General features: G+C 43.0%; 7 protein-coding genes across 7 annotated transcripts; 3 read left to right on the top strand and 4 right to left on the bottom strand.

The window, feature by feature from the left end:
* Window positions 1–347: 347 nt before the first annotated feature.
* O0I10_002232 (uncharacterized protein) lies at window positions 348–1,757 on the top strand (the record flags this gene model as incomplete). Its single annotated transcript, XM_058482316.1, has 1 exon — window positions 348–1,757. One exon carries the CDS (start codon window positions 348–350, stop codon window positions 1,755–1,757), a length of 1,410 nt encoding a protein of 469 aa, XP_058346814.1.
* Window positions 1,758–2,152: 395 nt separating this feature from the next.
* O0I10_002231 (uncharacterized protein) lies at window positions 2,153–3,464 on the bottom strand (the record flags this gene model as incomplete). The annotated part of the gene is made up of 6 exons (XM_058482315.1): window positions 2,153–2,434; window positions 2,492–2,640; window positions 2,694–2,800; window positions 2,882–2,964; window positions 3,031–3,231; window positions 3,333–3,464. 6 exons carry the CDS (start codon window positions 3,462–3,464, stop codon window positions 2,153–2,155), a joined length of 954 nt encoding a protein of 317 aa, XP_058346813.1.
* Window positions 3,465–9,385: 5,921 nt separating this feature from the next.
* O0I10_002230 (uncharacterized protein) lies at window positions 9,386–10,566 on the top strand (the record flags this gene model as incomplete). The annotated part of the gene is made up of 3 exons (XM_058482314.1): window positions 9,386–9,833; window positions 9,890–10,000; window positions 10,058–10,566. The coding sequence occupies 3 exons, from the start codon at window positions 9,386–9,388 to the stop codon at window positions 10,564–10,566; spliced, it is 1,068 nt and encodes a 355-aa protein (XP_058346812.1).
* Window positions 10,567–12,370: 1,804 nt separating this feature from the next.
* On the top strand, window positions 12,371–13,629 carry O0I10_002229 (uncharacterized protein; the record flags this gene model as incomplete). Its single annotated transcript, XM_058482313.1, has 8 exons — window positions 12,371–12,436; window positions 12,518–12,669; window positions 12,725–12,819; window positions 12,876–12,958; window positions 13,017–13,140; window positions 13,210–13,379; window positions 13,449–13,467; window positions 13,541–13,629. The coding sequence occupies 8 exons, from the start codon at window positions 12,371–12,373 to the stop codon at window positions 13,627–13,629; spliced, it is 798 nt and encodes a 265-aa protein (XP_058346811.1).
* Window positions 13,630–13,813: 184 nt separating this feature from the next.
* On the bottom strand, window positions 13,814–14,531 carry O0I10_002228 (uncharacterized protein; the record flags this gene model as incomplete). Its single annotated transcript, XM_058482312.1, has 3 exons — window positions 13,814–14,118; window positions 14,172–14,261; window positions 14,336–14,531. The coding sequence occupies 3 exons, from the start codon at window positions 14,529–14,531 to the stop codon at window positions 13,814–13,816; spliced, it is 591 nt and encodes a 196-aa protein (XP_058346810.1).
* A 915-nt stretch (window positions 14,532–15,446) lies between these two features.
* O0I10_002227 (uncharacterized protein) lies at window positions 15,447–16,804 on the bottom strand (the record flags this gene model as incomplete). Its single annotated transcript, XM_058482311.1, has 2 exons — window positions 15,447–16,441; window positions 16,504–16,804. The coding sequence occupies 2 exons, from the start codon at window positions 16,802–16,804 to the stop codon at window positions 15,447–15,449; spliced, it is 1,296 nt and encodes a 431-aa protein (XP_058346809.1).
* Window positions 16,805–17,639: 835 nt separating this feature from the next.
* Window positions 17,640–20,075, bottom strand: O0I10_002226 (uncharacterized protein; the record flags this gene model as incomplete). Its single annotated transcript, XM_058482310.1, has 4 exons — window positions 17,640–17,666; window positions 17,729–17,813; window positions 17,873–19,216; window positions 19,282–20,075. The coding sequence occupies 4 exons, from the start codon at window positions 20,073–20,075 to the stop codon at window positions 17,640–17,642; spliced, it is 2,250 nt and encodes a 749-aa protein (XP_058346808.1).
* Window positions 20,076–21,477: the final 1,402 nt, after the last annotated feature.

Here is a 21,477-nt window from a genome sequence, read left to right as displayed (position 1 = left end):
CTCTCCTCTTCTTCCCCCGCCCCCTTATTACCACCACGGCTGCAACATTCACCTTTTCACTCTCATGCTTTTTTTCCCTCCATGCTATTCATGTTCTTGTACATCATAACTGTCATTTTACTTTCGAAACAAAGATACGCATGCCTCTCTTTGTTATGGAATTGCTGGGTGCTGTGATGATGACATTTGTTGTATTGTGCTTAAAAAAGATGAGAGAAGCAAACAAACCAAGATGCAATGTGCATGGTAAGCGGATGGTCTAATCCTCAATCCATATATAATGCGATCGTAGGCATTTTCAAACGAACCTTCTTTACTGTCTTTTTAGCTCACTCTATATACGATCGATGGCAGGCCATCACTTTTTTATACTTGTCTTTTTGATTTTATTCTCTACGTCGCTAGCAATACCGCCGCCACCATCACCAACAGCAATTAATGAATACACAACGCCATCGTTATTACCACAGCAGGAAGAATCAGACACGATACCGATCGGCGATGTTTCAGCTACGAATCATTTATTATCATCCATCAGCAGCAAACCAGCAACCGTAATATCATCATCTGTATTTGCGTTTCCATCCGATTGGCTTAATAGTGAACATGACGACTCATTTCATGCAGCACGAATAGCTGTGGAAGAGAGGAAACAGCAACAACATCATCAACCAGCACACAACAACGATGAAGACACGAACAATGAGATGTCGAGCTCCACAACAACAAAATTCCCCGAGGTAGAAAACAATGTCGCCCCTGAGGACCCGTCATCATCCACCAATACAAAGGTAGTGGGTGTCATTGTTGGTGCAAGTGTTGGTGGTATGGTTGTTGTTGGAGCTATTGCACTCTTTGTCTGGCAGCTTCATCACAGGGGAGGAGGTGATGGAATCCTTGTCAATGACCCACCATTTTCCCCAAATACAAAATCCCCCGATGATGATGAGGAAACCAAAATTGATATGACCACCATGATCCAGCAACAACAACAACAACAACAACCCTTATCCCCAGTTTCAGAAGCTGCTTCATCATCCTCATCCTCATCATCATCACCCTCTGCCACCTTTGATGAAAAAGCATCATTGGCACAAGAAGATGAGGATTTTGGACAATCCACATTGGATGCCTTTGATCAAATTGGCACCAAGTATCGAGATAGTGATGATAATACTGTACCTTGTCCCGATCTTATCAGCTCCGTACAATCATCTACCGCACCAACACGAGCAGCATTGCTAGTACCAGAAGATGAAACATCATCATCATTGGCAGATACTCCAAAAAAGAAAAAGATGCCACCCATCAAGCGTGCGTGTCCTGTTATCATTGAGAACAATGCATCCTCTTCAGCTTTAACGTTTACCCACACACGTCATGGATCTTCAACATCATCGTCAACATCACCCACGTCACTAAGTTATCCACTCAAAAAGCTTTTACATTATCCTCGATGCCACATGCCCCAACCCCCACCACCGGTGGCATCACCAGCACCCACTACAGACACCAATACAAGTGATCAACAACACTATCATCTCGATAGATTGTTTACGTTGACACCAGAGCAGCAACAACAACGAACACGCATGAATCAAGCAGGCATGGTGACACCATTTGATTTACCGCCCACTGAGTTCCTGCCCCTGCAAAATTGTCCCTTCCCACTCGTATCAAGACAATCTGTAATGATTGATCCATCCAAGCGTCAAGGCATCCATAACGTTCCCAATGATGAAGATGATCAACAATGACGAAACCACGCATTTGTATGCATAATTCCTTTTCTTTTCCTCTGAGCCTTTTTGTAAATAGAAGCGAAATATACATTCTTCTGAACATCGTTGTTGGCTGATACGGGATAAAAATGTTTTATTAACTTGTGGAAGAAGAGGTATGTTTGGGTATTGTTTTCATTGTTATTGTGTAGAGAACCGTACAACATGGATGAATAGATGCAACATTGTAAATACTTTTATTATCATTTGTGGAGCGTATGTTGTGACAAAGAAGTTGGTTTGTTGTTACTTTCAATGGAATCGAAAAGAGTTCAACCATGCCGGCAGTGTCATCACTCAAAATGCTGATGCTTGATCTTGGGGTAGTATAGATGATTGTTGAAATTCGTGCGATGGGAGATGATGTACTTTCAATGTAGGATGTGATTTGTGTCAGATGGATGCAACAATCGAGATGAAATGTAACGCCGTAAAATGAGAGACAGAGAAAAATCCAGGGAGTAGACTCGTTCAAAAACACGGTAGTCGATCGTTGCACGCCTGATACGATTCGATTTCAGCATAAAATCTGGTAATGACGATGGATCCGTGTCTGTTGGCTCTTCGGCACACGCTAGACTGGCAAAGATGTTTGTAATATGCAGATCGTTGGATGCTTGTTTTGATCTTTTTGCATTTGTACAAGAACGGCTCTATCAACAAGTAACATTCAGTACCACTAGCATCAGACTATACCATTCATTATATACCTTGAACATGAACAGGGCTTTCATTAGCACGACAGCATCGTCAAGCATTGTAGGATCCGTGGGTAAATGCATAGTCGTAATAAGCCTGGCAAGATACACTCTCTCCTCATTGGGAATCCATGTCAATTGATATAGGTAACCCGAATTGCCTAATAAAATAAGTGTCAAAGAGTTGATTTGCTACACACTCTTCCTATATTACCAATCCATTCCATTGCCAGGGTATCAGAGACGCCACGATAAACAAGATGGCTTAAGATGGAGGCATTCACCCGAAGGTTTTTGGATTGTCGGTAATTGGGCATGTACCTATGTCACCTACAAACGAGTCTCCATTTTCCTCCATCAGTCTAGGCATCCTTTTAAGATATAAATGATAGCTATACCTACCCCAAAGGGTTCATCAAGGAGCACAGCCAAATGTCATTAGGCAGCAATGAGCACACCAAGTGATGGTAAAGCAATGAAGTGAGCTACATAGATGAATGCATGAGTACCCTCGCTTTGGAGATCACATAAAGACTATCCTTGAGACTTACCAAAGGCCATGGATGATGGTGATGATATGCATGCAAGTAGAAAGAAAGGCGTATGATAATACTGGTGACAACAGCCTTGTTTATATGTGAGTTGGCATGGGAGTTGTTGTCATGATGGTTCGAACTGGTAAAGTGGTCAAGCATCTTGGAACACCCAAGTCGAAGTGATGGAAAACCAGCAGCTGATAAATCCACCTGCGGCTTGAAAGGTGATTTTTTGTACGTGACATAAGTATGTCCCTCACCACTACAACAAAGAGGGAGTCAGCTTTGACGAGTAAAGAAGGAGATTGGGTACTTACTCGCAGAGCTTGATTGATATCTCTGTTTTTAAAAAGATGGTCCAAAAGACTAGCAAAACGCCGGTAGAATGTCATCATCATCGTGCCATAGTCCAAAGGACTCCACACTACAATAGCAAGTTTGGTTTGCATAAGCAAAGAGGAAAAAACAAGGCCATTTCATTAAATCATTTCTTACAGATGTTCCAAACAGGACAACATGATACAAGAGAAGGTTGCTGTAAGTAGCATGAGAAGTTGGAGTAAAGACACTGCTGTTACGGTTGGCCGTGGCAAAGGAGTGTGCAAGAGAGCGTGTGTTGTAGTAGAGTGACAAGGTTGTGGACACTGTATGAGACAATGGAGTAAACACATCGCTGACAGCAGCTGCAGTGAATGCTGTTACATTTGAAGGTGGTCGAGGATTGCACAAGAGATGGGGAAGTGTCAAGAAACGCGTGTGTTGTAGTGGGGTGTACACGCCATGGACTTGCCATTCACTCAAAGGCAATCAGATCAAGAGAGTTGTAGGATTGACATTGATGGGTTGAAGCAGGACAATCGTTTGCAGGTGGTAGTTGTACTTGAATGAGGCAACAGTTGAGAATGAGAGGAAGAGACAATAAAGTTGGGAGTGGAAGAGCTGGAAATTAAGTCAAGCTGGATGGTGTTTCTTTGTTTGAGCGTTGCTCATTCAAATCCCCCTGAACCAAGAAAGTTGAAGGATGGAGATGATGGGCTGGAGCAAGACAATCGTTCGTAAGCATTGGATTGGACAACAAAGGTGAATGGGAGGAATGGGCTATTAGCTGGCAGTTTACAAATAACTTTGCAAAATGATTTTTGTGAAATTGGATGATGTTTTGTGTTTGAGCGTAACTCAACCAAATCCTCTCGGATCAAGAAAGTTGAAGGATGGGGATGATGAGCTGGAGCAGGACAATCGTTCGTGTGCATTGGATTGGACAACAAAGGTGAATGGAAGGAATGGGCTATTAGCCGGCTGTTTACAAATAACTTACCAATTTGATTCTTTTGATATTGGATGATGTTTCTGTGTTTGAGCGTTTTTCAGTCAAATCTCATCGGATCAAGAAAGTTGAATGATGGGCATGCTGGGCTGGAGCAGGACAATCGTTCGTATGCATTGGATCGGGTAACAAAGGTGAATGGGAGGACTAAGGTTATTAGCTGGCATTTTGAACTATTCCTAAATAGTGTACAAGAATCATGCATCGCCTGCGCTGAATGACTCAAGTTACACAAACACGCCCTCTGCATCTTTTGCTCTATTATAGTCATACTACTTTACATTAAACAAAGACCACTTCTCATATAGCATCACGCTTACAAACATAAAGGTGCCTGTATCTCCAAACTTTACAATCAAACGTGGGCTCTTTAATAGATCAACGTGCCCGTCGGGGTCAAAGGAATCTTGTGTCAAAGTATGAAGTTCATCGTGGGCGATCCCAGATTTCGCAATGTCGCTACCAGCCAAACTAGATCTGGGGGTCGACCTCTTCGACGACGACGACCAAAAAATATTTTTTGGGCTGTTTGCGACATTGAACGCGAAACTTTCACGCAAGGTGCTGTTGGCCAAGCCGAGCCCATTGCTGTAATAAAAAGCTCACGTTTCATTGTAAAGTTCGGAGATACAGGCACCTTTATGTTTGTAAGTGTGATGCTATAAGAAGAGTGGTCTTTGTTCATTGTCAAGTAGGTGGACCCTGGCAGAGCAAAAGATGCAGAGGGACCTCTTTGTGTAACTCAGCTACTTTGCATGACTGGAAGGATGGAAGGATGATACTGTATACTGTTGACAAAAGCCCGTTCATTGCGAGCTAACAGCCATTTCTTCACAATAGCCACTGTTGTCCACTCTATGACATATGAGCGATTCTCCTGCTTCAGACATTCATTTCCATGATTGGATTATGTTGATCCGAGTTGATTCGACCGAGATACAGCCAAAGAGGGATTACATCAATCCACACATCTAACCGTGCTCTATGTTGCTCAACTGAAGTAACCTTGTATGAGCGTAGCTCAGCCAAATCAACTCGGATCAACATAATCCAATCATGGAAATGAATGTCTGAAGCAGGAGAATCGCTCATATGTCATAGAGTGGACAACAGTGGCTATTGTGAAGAAATGGCTGTTAGCTCGCAATGAACGGGCTTTTGTCAACAGTATACAGTATCATCCTTCCATCCTTCCAGTCATGCAAAGTAGCTGAGTTACACAAAGAGGTCCCTCTGCATCTTTTGCTCTGCCAGGGTCCACCTACTTGACAATGAACAAAGACCACTCTTCTTATACACTGTGGGAAGTCATCTGGTAAATAGTGGTGTATTTTGGGTTATGAAAGGGTAATTAAGGGGGAATCAAGAAATGACCCAAATCTTCGGTTAAAATTGGTGTAAGTTTCGGTTACTTTTTTCACCCAACTTGACCCATATTCCACCAATAGTTACCTAAGGGTAATAAAAGGTACCCAGAAGTACCCATTTATAACCGAAAATGCCCCAAGGGTGAAAACAGGGTAACCCGTGTTAAATGAGGTTCACCCACTATACCCAGCAGTCCCCTTTTTTACCCTACGGTTACAAATGATGTATATTGCGTTAACCCATATTACCAACAAATACACCGAAATTCCACATAGGGTGATAAATGGTGGATATTGCGTTAACCCATATTACCAGTAAGTACACCGAAAGTGGATTTGGTTAATCTTGGGTGAATGATGGGTAACAATGGGGCATATTCGTAAACTCCGCTCGAGCTAAAACGTTGAGATTCTCTTGACTTTTCATATGCAACCCGCTCATTTAACCTTCCCAATCGTCATGTTTTTTGATTCAATTACTATATCGCATGTGCACTGGTCTAGTGGAGTGGGATGATAATGACTCATTTCTTCTCGCAATATGGGATGTCCCATGGTACGATGGCAATCGGTGCTGTTGGTCAAGTACTTCACCTCCGATGGGTGCTATGACCACATCTCTGTATTATAGCTATGGCTAACGCCTTAATTACAGTAGGTAATAGCTTGGGTAAAATGGGTGAATGAAGGTGTAAAATGGGTTACTTAAGCAGGGTCAAAAAGGGGGTAAAAATCGAGGATTCCCCCATTTTACCCTTACCCCATTTTCACCCCATTTTTGACCAAATACTTCCCACAGTGATAGCATCACACTTACAAACATAAAGGTGCCTGTATCTCCGAACTTTACAATGAAACGTGGGGTTTTTATTACAGCAATGGGCTCGGCTTGGCCAACAGCACCTTGTGTGAAAGTTTCACGTTCAATGTCGCAACTAGCCCAAAAAATATTTTTTTGGTCGTCGTCGAAGAGGTTGAGCCCCGGATCCAGTTTGGCTGGTGGCGACATTGCGAAATCTGGGATCGCCCACGATGAACTTCATACTCTGACACAAGATTCCTTTGACCCCGACAAGCACGTTGATCTATTAAAGAGCCCACGTTTGATTGTAAAGTTTGGAGATACAGGCACCTTTATGTTTTAAGCATGATGCCATGTGAAAAGAGGTCTTTGTTCATTGTAAAGTAGATAGATCCCGATGGAACCAAAGATGCAGAGGGACGTGTTCGTGTAACTGAATCAGCCAGCATATTAGGCGATGCATGAAACTTGTACACTACTTAGGCATAGTTCATAAATGCCAGCTAATAGCCCATTCATCCTATTCACCTTTTTTACCCATCCCATTGCATACGGACGATTGTCCTGCTGCAGCTCAACATTTCCATCATTCAACTTTCTTGATCCGTGGGGATTTGGTTGAGTTACGCTCAAACAAAGAATTGTTAATTTTTGAATCGCAGACCCTGCGAATGTCCCCGACTCTCCAACATTTGGACGCTCCCATTTAAAATTGTCGTAATGGACCATGAGGTTTTTATAAAATAAACTTGATCAGCGTCCCCAAGAGCACCTTCTGACCTATTTTCAAGTTCGAGGTGGGCAACTTCGGCGCGGTGGACCGCTCGCTCTTGTGTTCCCATCCATTCACCGTGTCTCCTACATTTGGACAGCCCCGCGTTCGAACTCTTCATAATGAAGTCTGCGACTTTTAAATGAATAAGTTGATCAGCATGTCCAAGAGCACCTTGTGTGAAAGTTTCAGGATCGAGAGAGGCAATCTCAATATCAAGGATTGATGTACAGTGTTCATGCATTTATACAAGAGGTGTGCGACCTATTTAATTTCCACTTCTTCCTCTTCCTCCCATTCTCAACTGTTGCCCCATTGAAGTATACAACTACCACCTACGAACGATTGTCCTGCTTCAACCCATCATGTCAATCTTACAACTTCCTTGATCCGATTGTCTTTGACTGAATGGACAAGTCCATGGCATGTGCTCGCACCCCAACACGCCTTGTTTGATACTACACACTGTTAGCACACACATCTGCCACGATCAAACACAACGGCATTCATTCCAGCAGTTGCTATTCACTCCATTGTCTCAAACGGCATTCACTTCTTGTCACTCTACTACAACACACGCTCTTGCACACTCCTTTGCGACGACCAAACTTGACAGCACTTACCATTAGGAAAGTCTTCATTCCTTCGTCTCAAGTTACCTGCAGCAACCTGCCTTGTGGCCTTCATCACGTGAACAGCAGATAGTCATTGTATAGAAGCAGCTTTATTTACGCGTAGCTACTTGCTTTGATACTATGGATTCCAATGGATGATGCTATATCAGCTATCAAGGACGCCACAACACCTGGTTGAGGTGCGATGGAAATGACCAAGGAAATGGTAGATCAACAGCAGGATGGAAAAGGAAAGCACATCAACAACCGCTCTTTGAACCAACGTATTGAATTTGCAATGGTTATGGATGGATGGATGCAATCGTCAAGTGCAATGATGAAAAAGAGATCCTGGAATATTGCTTTGGTGACTTTTCGTGTCGTCAGAAGGAACGATGGATCATGACACGTGGATACGGCTGAGGATGATGGTGGATTGGATGGCATTGGCGAATGGGCTTATAGCTTTGGCAAAAAGAAGGTGTTTTACAGCGATGGAATGCATTGGACTACTCAAGAAGGCAAATCATGCAGCAACTATTCTCCAGCAGCCAAGAATACAATGACACAACTATCCACATTGTCTCGATGTGATTCATCCGTAGTTATCAATTTGCAATGCTGTCCCTTTATCATAGTATTAGTTTGTAGACATCCACACTACCCTTCTACTTTTTCATTGAATGAATGGGATTCAACGTAATACTTGGGATATCATCTCAGCTCATATGAGCAAGATGTGGATCACTTGCTTGGTTTCTTGATTGGTTCTTAAGTCTTCGCAGGAGATAATACATTGCACTGGCGATTCCTTTTCTTGGGCTGATGCAGCGAAGGATGTTGTTAGCCATTGTTAATGCCTAGTTTGGGCTCCTAAGAGAGGTGGTATACTCCTTGCAACGATGTTATCGCGGCATTGGTTACTACTAAGCGCATGCCGTGTCAGGTACCCCTTCATCAAAGTTACTTTGGCCTTCCGATATGTTATCTCGGCATTGGCTGCTGACAAGCACATTACTGGATTACTGATAGTGAGAGTGGATTGGGATTATCATGGTAGCGAATTGACTGATACGTGTTTTCATATCAGGACCTCTGCGTTTCCTTGTCCACATGACCCACTTGTACATAGCGACCGGAATTTGCCTGCCATGACCTTCATCACAACATCTACTTCATTCAATAATCTTGGTGCATTGCATTTACATTATCTTCGACATGGTATTAGTTTCCTTAAAGATTGTAACCAAGGCGCACGATAAACACTCATGGACAAAGAACATCATCATCATATGGGAGTGGATTATGAGTGAGCCAAGACTTTACTAAAACCAAGAGGTCTTTAAGATGCATCAAGCAAAAAAAAAGTGAAACTAATGCATGCATGCAACAGCTGATCAAGCGGACGAGAAAATGTCCTGAAAAGGATGGTGTTGGTATACTTTCCATTTTCATCTCTTCTTAACCATATACCATCCTACAGTATCCATGGGAACCCAAACAGCACCTTACAATCCCACCAACGCATTTCCTTCCAATAACAATGCTAGTTACCAGCAGCGACAACTACCACCTGTGCCTCCTTTAAAAACGAACAATGACATGTTCAAGGTGGCTCGTAAGCCTTTACCGCATCTCGATCAACAAGCATTACGTTCCTCACGCCCTGTATCATTCACTCCTGCAAGCACAACGTCCACTCCACCCTCCTCTTACTCTTCCTCTTCTTCTTCTTCCACGGTTGTCAATGAACGACGTCAATCGGCACTTGGTATTAGAAGGTCGCATAACATGCTGAGTGATACGGATGACAATGAATCGGTTTATTACAACAATTATGCAGTACATCTTGAGAGCGACAAGGAGTCATCCACCGGCAAAAAGTTTTGGTCGAAGCCACGGACGAATGAGAAATGGAAAGAGCTGAATCAAAAGCGTAAGTATCTGCATGAAACGGTGATGATGGATGATGATGATTAACCTTGATAATAGTGAAAGATGAGAAGAGAACAAAGCAGGGCAAGAAGCTATGGGGCAAGATTGTCAAGGCGAGTCAAAACATGGCTGATCGATTACCATCATTACGTGATGATAGGGGACCCGGTATGTATATGGCATGATTAGGTGGATGTACGCTAACCCAACATTTCACCAAGTTAGAATCGGATGAATCGGATTGGGAAGGTGAAACGCATGTGTCACGAGTGATTCGCGAGTATTATGAAAAGAAGCACCAGCCATTGCCAAATTGGATGTTTGATGATGAACGTAGCAGGCAGCAGCAGCAGCCATTGAAACAGCCAAAAAGCCAAGATGTGATGAATAGGAGAGCTCACAGGAAACCAAAGCTATGGGAGATGGACGATGCATCACAACGACATCATGCCACGTCTCGACTACAACCACCACCACCAACACAACAAGGACGTTCACGTTATATGCAAAACAATTATCCATCACGAGAATCACTCGCTACTACTTACCAACGTCGTAATGTATCTTATGATGCGAGCTATACAAGGCCTGACGACAATGGATATCTCCACCAGGGACGACAGCCATTTGTGTCACGAACGAGTTGGGCTCCAGGTCAATCCACTGAAGCAAGAAATCCATCATACGAGTATCGACGACAATCACATCAGCAAACAAGGCCTGTACATATATAAGACAGAGAGGTTCTCATATGATAGTTATTGTGCAACTAATATACAGTATATGATAAACAATTAAGTTGAGACTTTTTATTGTAATGTGATAGGGGACAACGTGCATACTCTGTATACTACAGTAAAACACCAACATTAATCACTTTCAATGTCAACATGGATCGTTTTCATCGCCAATTTTCATCATCTTGTAAGCCAACTTTTTTATTTTCATCGCTCACTTTCGTCGTCTTCAACGCCAAAATAAAAGCTTTTAGTTCAACTTTGACTGAGAAGGCCTGTATATCTAGCAACAATGCGAACACATCGTGTACGAAGGGATCCTCCCCTCTCGCACTCATACCACCAATCAACTTCAATTGTGGAAGTCTATGAAGGATGAAACACTGTTAGAATCATCTACCCAGGAATTACATACGCTAAATGAGTAACTTACATGCCATGCAAAGTGTTGGCAATAATCAGATCCAAGTCGTTATTTGAAGTTAAAAGCTTGAGCCAAGTATCCAATGGTCAAAGCTTGGATTTCACGCCAGTTTGTAGACGATCTCTGTTTAAGGTTACCCCACATTAGTATAAATACTATGCGCATGTTTCAAACACATACCGATCCAGCTTCTATGTACCATCCCATTGATGGTATGGCTGGTTGAGGAAGTTCATCGTATATAGCAAGCTGATTGATAATTGCGTGGCGGAGCTCAGGCATACCAAAATGACAAGTGGTCAAAGACATGAGGCCTTCAGCAAATACAAATACAGAGATTGCTCTTCATGGTTGGGAGTTTCATGTCCGAGTGCAAGACCTGGTCCAACAATCCAATAGCCGCGTCTTCAACGGTGTGTCCTCCAGCCTTGCTTCTGTGATAAATGCATGTTAGCTGGGGGGGGGAATCTGATATTGAAGCTACGTACTTGATTTGGGTTTATATCATGTTGTAGCAGATGTTCAGCAATTGACAACTGCAGGAATGTGAAGAATGTACAATTAAAGTCAATGAAGAGCTTATCAACGCCCTTTTCATCCAAATGCTGGAGCAGAAGGAACACTGGTATGGAATGCGTTGGCCGATTTTGCGTGTTAATGGTAGTGTTTGATTCCCATGCTATGATCAAAGCAAAAGGAAAAGAGTCGAGTTAATTTTGATGAAATGGTATGTGTGCTTCTCGAAATAAGCTTACAGTTGTACTATGCCAGATAGCTCGATCCCGCTTGTCAAAGCAATTCTTGGCTTGGCTTGTGGATCCTTCAAACTAATGAACACCTGCGCCATAGCTTCCTCTTGCGAATGCATAATCGCCATACAGCGGACCAAATCAAATGACGGCTGCCTTCCTCATTTGAGCTCTCCACTGTATCTCGCACGGCTTGGGATTGGTCTTGGCGTAGAGGATGGTCCATCATCGCTATGTAACTTCGGAATAAAGATTGGCTCGATTATTGTATCTTGAGGGCGGCTTCTCCATTGGCACAAAATGATACGATGGAAGAAAGAGGTGTGTGTGGGAGGAAAATGGTTGGCGACAACACTCCTTTTATTTTGTGTATACGGTGGGCGTGGGTATTTCTGTGAACAACAATGAATGATAAATTGTTTTTTTTTGGGGGGATGATGCATAAGGAAATATAGGATCAAGCTTGGTTCTTTGCCAAAGCCTTATATCTTAAAGTTGCCGTGTTGACAAGACAACATTGATTGCTGCTGACAGATCACATGACCTATTGCGCTGGGAGCATAATCGGGTTGGATTTCCAAACGCGCACCTGCTACTTGTCTCTCTCTCTCTTTCACTCAACGCCAAAATGAGCCGACCTACTGAAACCGAAGACTTGACTAGCGTAGAATGGCGCGACACGGCTTGGATCGAGGTGCACATGAGTGGTGATGGTGGTGGGGTGATTTCATTGATCCTCGCTGCTAAATGAAGGAAACTACATACCATCTTTTAGCGTGTGGGTGGATTCCAAAACCAACAAATGGTGCTCGACTACTTTGCACAATCGCCTTTTTGGGACCGTCAATGCAATAACCAGATCCTTGCAATGCAAACGCAATACAATGACTTGAGACAGCCATATGAAGCAACCGTTGAAGCGTTAAGGTAGTATCAAACAAGGGGACAAAGAGTATAATGAAAGCTTACAGGATGCCCCTAGGAAAATGACAGGCATCGAGTTTGCAGTGGTGCACGAGCAACCTCCTGTATGGGTGATTCAGAAGCAGTATCGACGAGGACCTGAACCAAACGATGGTGAGTAACGTTGTGTGATACCAATGCCGGCAATTTGGCTGAGAAATGAATGATAGTCAATCCCATCGCCACCTACTACATTATGGGCGCCAACGTGTATCAATCTCCTACCATCTATTCCGTGATTGCCAATCGCTTGGTAAGTTAATAGACACAACAATCAACCGATGATATTAATTAACATGATCCATATGTAGTTGACAAGCTTGTTCCATGTCAACAGTGCTTTCAAGGAGACACAACGATGGATGGATTTTGATCCTTCGAAGGGGTATAGTTGGCAAGCACCAAAGTCATCATCAGCATCATCCGATAAGAAGAGTAAGTGATGGATCATGCATGTGCTCAACAATACTATGGGGTTATTGATTCAGGGCTATTCTACAAAAGCATCAGGCCAATCTGGGACATTACGTGCACGCGAAAGCCAAGAATTCAGACATTGGATTGATCGTACTATTGAAGCATCGGCCTTAAGGATAGCACAGAACCGCTTTGTACCGGAGCAACAGGCGGCTATGAAAGGAAGAACAGAGGCTACTATACCTTCAGTTGCACCGGTAAGTGATACATCAAGGATGATTACAGGACCTGTTGTATTGATAAGTCATCCTTTTATTCCATTGCAGAGTATGACACAGAGTCGTGGTAAGCTTGAAAGAATTGGGGGATGGGACTTGGAATTGAATAAGGCGTATTGATGATGAGGATGATACGATAGATGAAGATGCTACCGGTAAACGACAACGAAAAAAGACCGACGATGGTAGTGCCCTTGCCAAACGCAAAAAGAAGACCACAACGAAATGAAGCATGACCATGAACTCCATCATCGACCCTTTACACATTCCCTTTTATATCCATAAACCCCTCCCCCACTAGCATGAACCATCATTTGCATCATTCTAAATGTATTAAAGTTGACTGTACGTATCATCTATTTACAATGGATCGCTTGTGCGTGTACACGTTTTTCCTTTTTCTCGCCTCCATTTTACTCGGCCTTCATAGCCTTTTCAGCACGCTTGATAGAAGCCTTATCAGTCTTGGGTTGCTTAGCTTCAGAAACAATGCCAAAGGGTGCTTCGACGCGGAAAGGTCTACGCAAGGGACCTGAGGTAGTGGATTCGCCCCAAATGTGAATACGAGCTTCCTTGGTCATGAAGAAGTTCTTGAATGCCAAAATCGATTGGATAATCAGGGGTTGAACAAACTTGAATTGAAGATGCATGAATCCAATCATCAAGATGCTGGTCATGGATTGGCGAACTGCCTTCTTGATCTCGGCCACATCATAGTCTATACAAGGTGGATGAGCATCTTAGCCTTATTTACCATTCGCTATACCGTACCTTTATAAGTAGTAACAATCAATTCCTCGGGTGCTTCAGTACCATCCCATTGTTGCTTTGCAGGTTCCACATAACGAAGTTGTGTTTGGTCTATCCTCACCATCATCCATGAATCAGCTATCTTATATACCCATACCCATACAACGCCTTTGATGTAAACTTACCATTCTTCTTGACTACTCTCCACATCAACCAGAACTGCAAACCAATGGCAAGTGTTTGGCAAATGACAAAGAATGCGCGTAGATTCCACAACCATTGAGGATCCTCCAAGGGCAACTTTTTAGTAAACTGGCGAATCACCATAAAGAATGCCACGTTGAAGAGTGGGTGGTTGACAATAGTCGACAAGGATGGCATATCGGTTTCTTTGCGTGGCGAGATAGAAAAGAAAGAGAGACAAGAAAAAAGTAAAGTTGTATGGGGAGCACAGGCATTTCAATAGCAGCACAGTTTGAATTCACCAATCATTGGTTTCCAAGCAGTGTATCCAAAGGGCGTACAAAACCTTAATTGTATCAGCATCTTCTTAACGCCTTCATGCTCACTATTATTATGTCCCTGTTTCATCCCACATCCAGAATATGCATTCCATACAATAAATACGCAGCATAGTTTCATTGCTGCTACTATCATTAATACAAAAGACTAGTGACACAGGTTGTTTGCTTCACCATCCACCTTCGCACAATGCCCGCCCAAAAGATAGCATCACCCAAATCAACGTATTACACATCATAGTAATTCTTTGTATCTCTCAATCAATCTATCTCTTGTGAATGGTGTTGGATTAAAGGGTCACTTTAGCGCATACGGCATTGCGTTGGCCAACCATTTCTAAGTTTCTATGGTGTAAGATATGGATGCATTGTATTATAGGACGATGATGGTATGGCAAATGCTGTGATAAAGGATAAAGGGATGGAAGAGAAAGGGTGTGGTTGTTTCATTGTGTCTTGAACAATGAGGTATCTGCTGGTGGTGGTGGATTTTCTTTGATTCGCATACCTGGTACTTTCGATATGTGGAGAGCGACTGAGATTAATGTCATGGTTGCATTTGCAAAAGACACATGATGTGTAATTGGATCAACAAGTATGGTGTGAAGTTTATTATGAAAAGGTATCATGCATGTGTTGAAAGAATGCAGCATTTGTCGAGACTTTGTGTATCCCAATATCCACTTTTAACACGACGTATCATGCATAAGGATGGAAAAGTGTTTATACTACATACACAGCTAAGTTGTAAAGTAAAATTGAAGCTACTGTAAGACTATTGTTGCATCATCATAATACGAATCCCAATACTGCTGTGATCATCCATGGTGCTCTTGCTGCTGTTATCAAACTCAAGCATCACCGATAGCGCACGTGGTGATGATGTTGTTGCAGCTCGTCGTGGTTGTTTGCATTCACGTTCATGAAGCACGCGTTTCGCAAATGCATACCGCCATAGCACATTCTTGGATAAAAAGTCTTTGTGTTCCAAACATCGCTTCAGGTACAGCAATGGTATCTTTGCATACATGTGCACCAACTCGTTGTAATCGCTGCTCAAAGCCATGCACTTTTTGGATCCTTGTATCATGCTGACACGATTGTTACCAAGGAAAAACGGTGTCGTAGCAACAACAACAGCAGCTGCATCATTACCACCCTTTTCCCGCTCTTCTGCTTCTTCAGACACATCTTGTTGTTGTCGGTGTTGCCAGTGATGATTTGGACCATGGTCATGAGGTTGTAACAGTTGACGAGGCAGCGTATAGATCAGGAAACTTGTAACAATCTCATCCATGACACGCATCCACTTTGCTGATTTCTTTTGACTGTTGAGTGATGATGATGGTGATCCAAGAGGATGATATCTTCTGAGTAGCTCATTCATCCATGAAAAGATTGTATCCTGGTTCAGATGCTGTTGTACGATTTGAATGAGTTGCCGATGTAACAATGGGAGTTCAAGTGAATCTGATATTTGGATCAAGTCGCATACACGTCTTGCTGTTGGTTGATTGGATTGCGTATGGAGCATAATGTACTCGATATCATGCATTGATAAGGGTCGATAGAGGTGGCCGAGTGCCGTGTGCAAAGCTTCGCTTGATCCTGGTATGTTGATGTTGAGCAAATCCACATGATGATATCCTGCCGCAGTAGTCGGTGCCATCAATTGACGGTATAGCATTGGGGATCGCGCCATTATAATCCGATGCAGGGCATACGTTCTTCCTTGGACTGGAAAAGATACACTGATATCCGAGAAACGACCTAAGGAGAGTGAAATGAGCATAATGCCATCCATGACTTGAGCATGAATACCACAACTTTACCTTGTTGGAATCCAGTATGATAGATAAACTCACAATAGGACTGTGATGTATCTTCGGGATATGGGAAAGCAGGTGGGGGAGGTGGAGGAGGAGATGTCATCATTGTCGTGCCGTTACGTACAGGAATCATGGTCATTATGGGTGGTTGAGCTGGTCTTGGTGTTGCAGGAGCTGATAACGTTGTTGGTGAGTTTGAACTCAAATATACATCTTCCTGAAGCATATCGCTGTCGCAATGACCATTAAGAAGGGAGGTTTGGTGTGAACAAGTCGAAGCGCTCGATCGGTTGTGAGCCGTCATTGCACGTGTGTCGTGCGTGTCAAACACAATGGTTGCTCTTGTTTCATGCAATGGAGACGATCAGAACAAAGGAAACCCACAATTTCAGAAGGAAGCACACTTGAAAGGAACGCGTGTAGTCGTGTAATAGGAGTAGGGAAACAATGAATAGTGGATGTAGCGGTGTTCAACAATGAATGGCCATGCATAAACCATTTTGGGTGACCGCCCAATAGTATATCATCATCACCATCACTCCTTGTACTTTGAGCTCTTCATCTTTTCCATCATGAGAATAATGATAAAAGTATCCAATGTCATGCTTGGATGTTGGCGGGCTGATCCCCTTTGGGAAATGGATGTCGTGTGCACTCGCGTGCGTATGAACTAGGTCATGTGTGATCATACACTCGGAGACACCACAAATATGTGAACTACCCCCTCGATAACATGAGCTCCTGCATCCTCGTTTAACATTTTTTACCCCTTTTCAGCACGCTTTTTCCCGAGCATGCATTTTTCGATGTCGACGCTTGTCAATTTTAAAGGGGAATCATGCCAACTTTATTATCCTTGCAATTGGTTTAAATGGTGTAGTAGATGGTTGTGTGATAAAGAAAGAGGAATATTGGATGATAGAAAAAGAGACTCAATCAGCAGAATGTTACATTTTTGTGTGTCAAGTTAAAGCCGGATACTACCGACATGCAATGCGATGTTGCGCATATGCGTAAGCGTATGTGTGTGCGTGTGTGTGTTAGTAGTATGTGAGAATGCGTGCATATCAATAATATGGGAAAGGGTAAAAAAGAGAGAGAAAAGGTGTAGATAGGGAAAACGGGATATGTTGATTGCATTATTTGAACCGCAAGTAGAAATTAACCTATTTAGAGCAAATGAGTATGATGATGCGATATGTCGCTTCTTTGGCAAATGTAAACTTACAGCAAGAGCCACAACTAAAAGGGTACAGAGAACTGCAGGTCCCCAAAGATCATCGTATCGACCATCGATTCGCCGATTGATCATCCTATTTCATCATGATGCATTAGCAAAAAGAAGTATTTCAAAAAGGACAAGAAGAATTACCAGGCACGCTTTTCAAAGCGATAGAGAGCGTATATGGAAACAAGAGCTGAAATGCAGATAAACAATCCACCAACGATACGTGCAGTGCTGTCACCGAAATTGAGCAAGGAGAGAGCCACTGTGAGTAGCAAAGCACAAAACTGCAACCAGGAGATAAAAGTACGCTCATTGGCAAAAAAGACCTTGGGCTCGACTCGCACCTTGACCCTTTGGCGTTTATAGGTGCTTCCATCATCAGTGGATCGTCTACCATCACCCCACATTTTTTCTATCCATCGATGCGTGGTGCCTTTTGTAGAAGGAGGAGGTGCTTGATCTTGAAGGGTTCTACTACTTCTCCAATCACCCTTTTCAGGAAGTGGTGGTGGTAATGAGCTTGAGGATTGATATCCAGCACCCGTCTTCATAGGCACTGATGCATAATCAGGCGTACTTGGACGACTCCATGGTAAATTGAAACCGCCTTTCTTGGCACTTTGGAATGATCCCTGCCTTTTCGGGGTTGATGGTGGAGAAGATGGTGATGATTTGCCAACAAGCGTTGCTGGGCTACCATGTCGATCCATAATTGCTTGCTGATTGGCACGTTCAGTTTCTTCAATCATAGCACGGCGATAACGGCCATCGATTAAAGGTTTAAAGCTGCGAGAACGTGTAAGACCAATATGCTCAGAACGTGGTTTGCGGATATCAACGTTGAGTTCGGCGAGCCACCATGGCAACAGCGGTAGGCGTTCACGATAAAAATGGGAAGCGCCATGCAGGTATTTTGAGAAGCGAGGCACTTCATGTACAAGGTGGCTCTCAATTAGCTTTGTAAGCCATTCTGGAGGTTCTTGACCCAAATGCGTCTGCAGCTTAGTCTCCAATACTGCATATGGGAATCGTAGAATGTCGCTTTCAGATACATAATCAAAAGGTGGATCAACACCAAGATCATTGCGTCGCCAATTGGTTGGTGGATGTCGTCTTGAACGACCATCAATATGGTCTTCACGAATAAATGTCATATCGGTATCAAGGGAAATTCTCAATCGCTGATCACCTGGTAATTGGAATGCTGTACGGTTGTAAAACACACGAAGCATGGGCTCTAATTGCTTTTCACGAAACGATTCTTGGACACCACTAGCAATAAAATGCACATCATCAATCGTTGCTGGATCAGCACCCTTTTGCCGTAAATCATTTGCAATGCCATCGGCCGTCAATCTACCATCAACAAAGCTGTTGACGTGTGCTTCATCCAATCGAAAACGATCCTTCACCGATGCGCCATCTAGCCACGCTGCGTGATGTGTTTTGCGTTCAATAAAGATATTTTTAGAATCCGTTGGCCCATACCTATGATGATGAATATGAGCATTCCAAAAACAACATCACACAATTGAACAGTGATAACACATTACCATCGAAATCGAATAGCTTCGGATCCCTCATCACGTTGAAGGCGACCTGTGTACAAGTCGTAATTGCGATTATCAAAGTATACACTCGAAATGGCTGAATCAGAGGACTCGTATTTCTTGTTTTTGTTGAAGATGAGAACCGGCAAATGCAACATGATGATCGCTTTGACTTCGGTAATGTTATCAGGATGGATCCAATACTTTGCTGTTGCACGTTCAAAAGCATTTTGGTCGGCACCAGCAGCTGAATTGCCAGTGGGAGGACGTCCTCGATGACGACAGATATCATGCAGGGCTGAGATGTAGATGATAGCCACATCGAAACGTTGTTTATCCAATGGCTTATCCCGCAGCTTGGCTACATACGCCTGCTTTAGATTGATATGGGTCCATTTGTCATGCTTCTTGAGGATCTTTTGGATAGCGGTGTAATTAACACGTGTGAACCGAGACAAGTCATTCACATCAAACAGAATTTCAGTGAGAGCTTCATCCATCATACTATAACTGCTATTCGACATTTCAGCTGTGGTGCTTTGATTACGTTGCAATGATTGTATCGTGCGCTCACAATACATGATGCGTGCATCAATCTCGGATAACTTGGCATTCACAAAGTCATACACCTTAGCTAGCTCATTATCCAAAAGTTGTACAAATTCGGCTTCATCTTGACCAGTCCAACCATGCTCCAATTGCCGAGTCTTTAGCTCCTGTTTTAACACATCATATGCAATGTATGACAACCGCCAAGGAGGAAAAATGCTTTGCTGCAATTCGAGACCGTACTTCATCGATGGTGATATAGGCAATGATGATGATGATGCTGGTGGTGGGGGATGATGTTGTAGGAGTGAATGATGTCGTGCCCTTTGTGGTGTGTGTGTGTGTATTGTGTACAAATGCAAAGAAAGAGAAAGGTATTAAGGTGAAATGTTATTAGAGAGAAATGTGTATGTGTGTTGCTAGAGCGAAAGAAAAAGGTAAAAAAGGACAGGGGGTCCAAAGCAGAGGAGTAAATCTAATAAGGGGAACATGTAAGCAAATCGGACGGGGCATCCTTGTTGAAGTGGGGAGAAGTTCCCCATCATCATGACATGCACAAGGAGGGTTGTTCACAAACAAATGTACATGTAAACACCATGTCTCTTGTTTTTTTGGTGTCTACTACATGACTCCCAGGGAGCATTGGATGGATCATTTATGAGCTTTTGGCAGTCGAGCCTTTTCACATTCCGCCATTTATTGCATAACCTCTTTGGAAAATGACAACCGCAGTCATAGCAACAACCCACACGCTCAACATCCTGACTCCCGGATTTGTTTAAAATAACCACATGAAGCCCCAAATCACCTTGATGCACATGATAACAATATACTGCGTCTAAGAAGATGTTGTGTGTTTTACAATTGGTCCATGCCCCCGATCAGTGATCATTTTCTGCTACTCAACATTCATCGCTTTATGTATTCATGACACTGAAAGCTCCATACACAATCTCAGATGTTTATCAATGGTCCTGCTATTGAGCCTATATTCGTATGCAACACCAAGGATTCTATTGGGGCTGATGAGCGTACTCTTTGGGATGAGCATACTACTCCTTATGATATACCGGCCGCCTGAAGATGACAACTGGATCAAATCACCTGGGCGGTATACTCTTTAATAAAGCCCAAAGGCCCACTATGTAGACAGCTAGCAACCTCGCTTTTTGTGCCATTCATTTCACGTAAGTTGCCTCAAAAAGCGTTATGATATCAAACTACTGCCACCGTTTCATATCTACATTGTTTTATACAAGCCGGTGGTTGCGTATGTCGCTGCAACCTACATCCACATATATCATAAGGTTGTCAAAGCAAATGACGTTGCCGCGAAAGGCAGTGTCTTTGGTTAACATGTTCTCTACATCATGTGAATTCAGGGTCTTTATGATTATACAGAAGCAGCTGAGCCTTTGTGCATGGAAGATGCATATTAGCATGAATGACAAAGGAATAAGATGAGTTGTGAAACATCCTACATCGATCAAAGCAATGCCGATGCGGGGTAAAAGTGTCTGTGCACAACAATTTCATCTCCGCAGGTACCTGTCACTTCCACATGCCAGAGGTTTTCTTCTCTACGATACAATGTAGCACCGTTTACTTCTCGTGTTATTACATACAATAGCCCAAGGTGGTCATTGATGC

Source organism: Lichtheimia ornata, assembly GCF_029851405.1.
Source record: "Lichtheimia ornata isolate CBS 291.66 chromosome Unknown scaffold00006, whole genome shotgun sequence".
Classification (NCBI taxonomy): Eukaryota; Fungi; Mucoromycota; class Mucoromycetes; order Mucorales; family Lichtheimiaceae; genus Lichtheimia; species Lichtheimia ornata.
The sequence above is the reverse complement of the archived record's forward strand: the minus strand, read 5'-3'. Positions and strand labels throughout refer to the sequence as shown.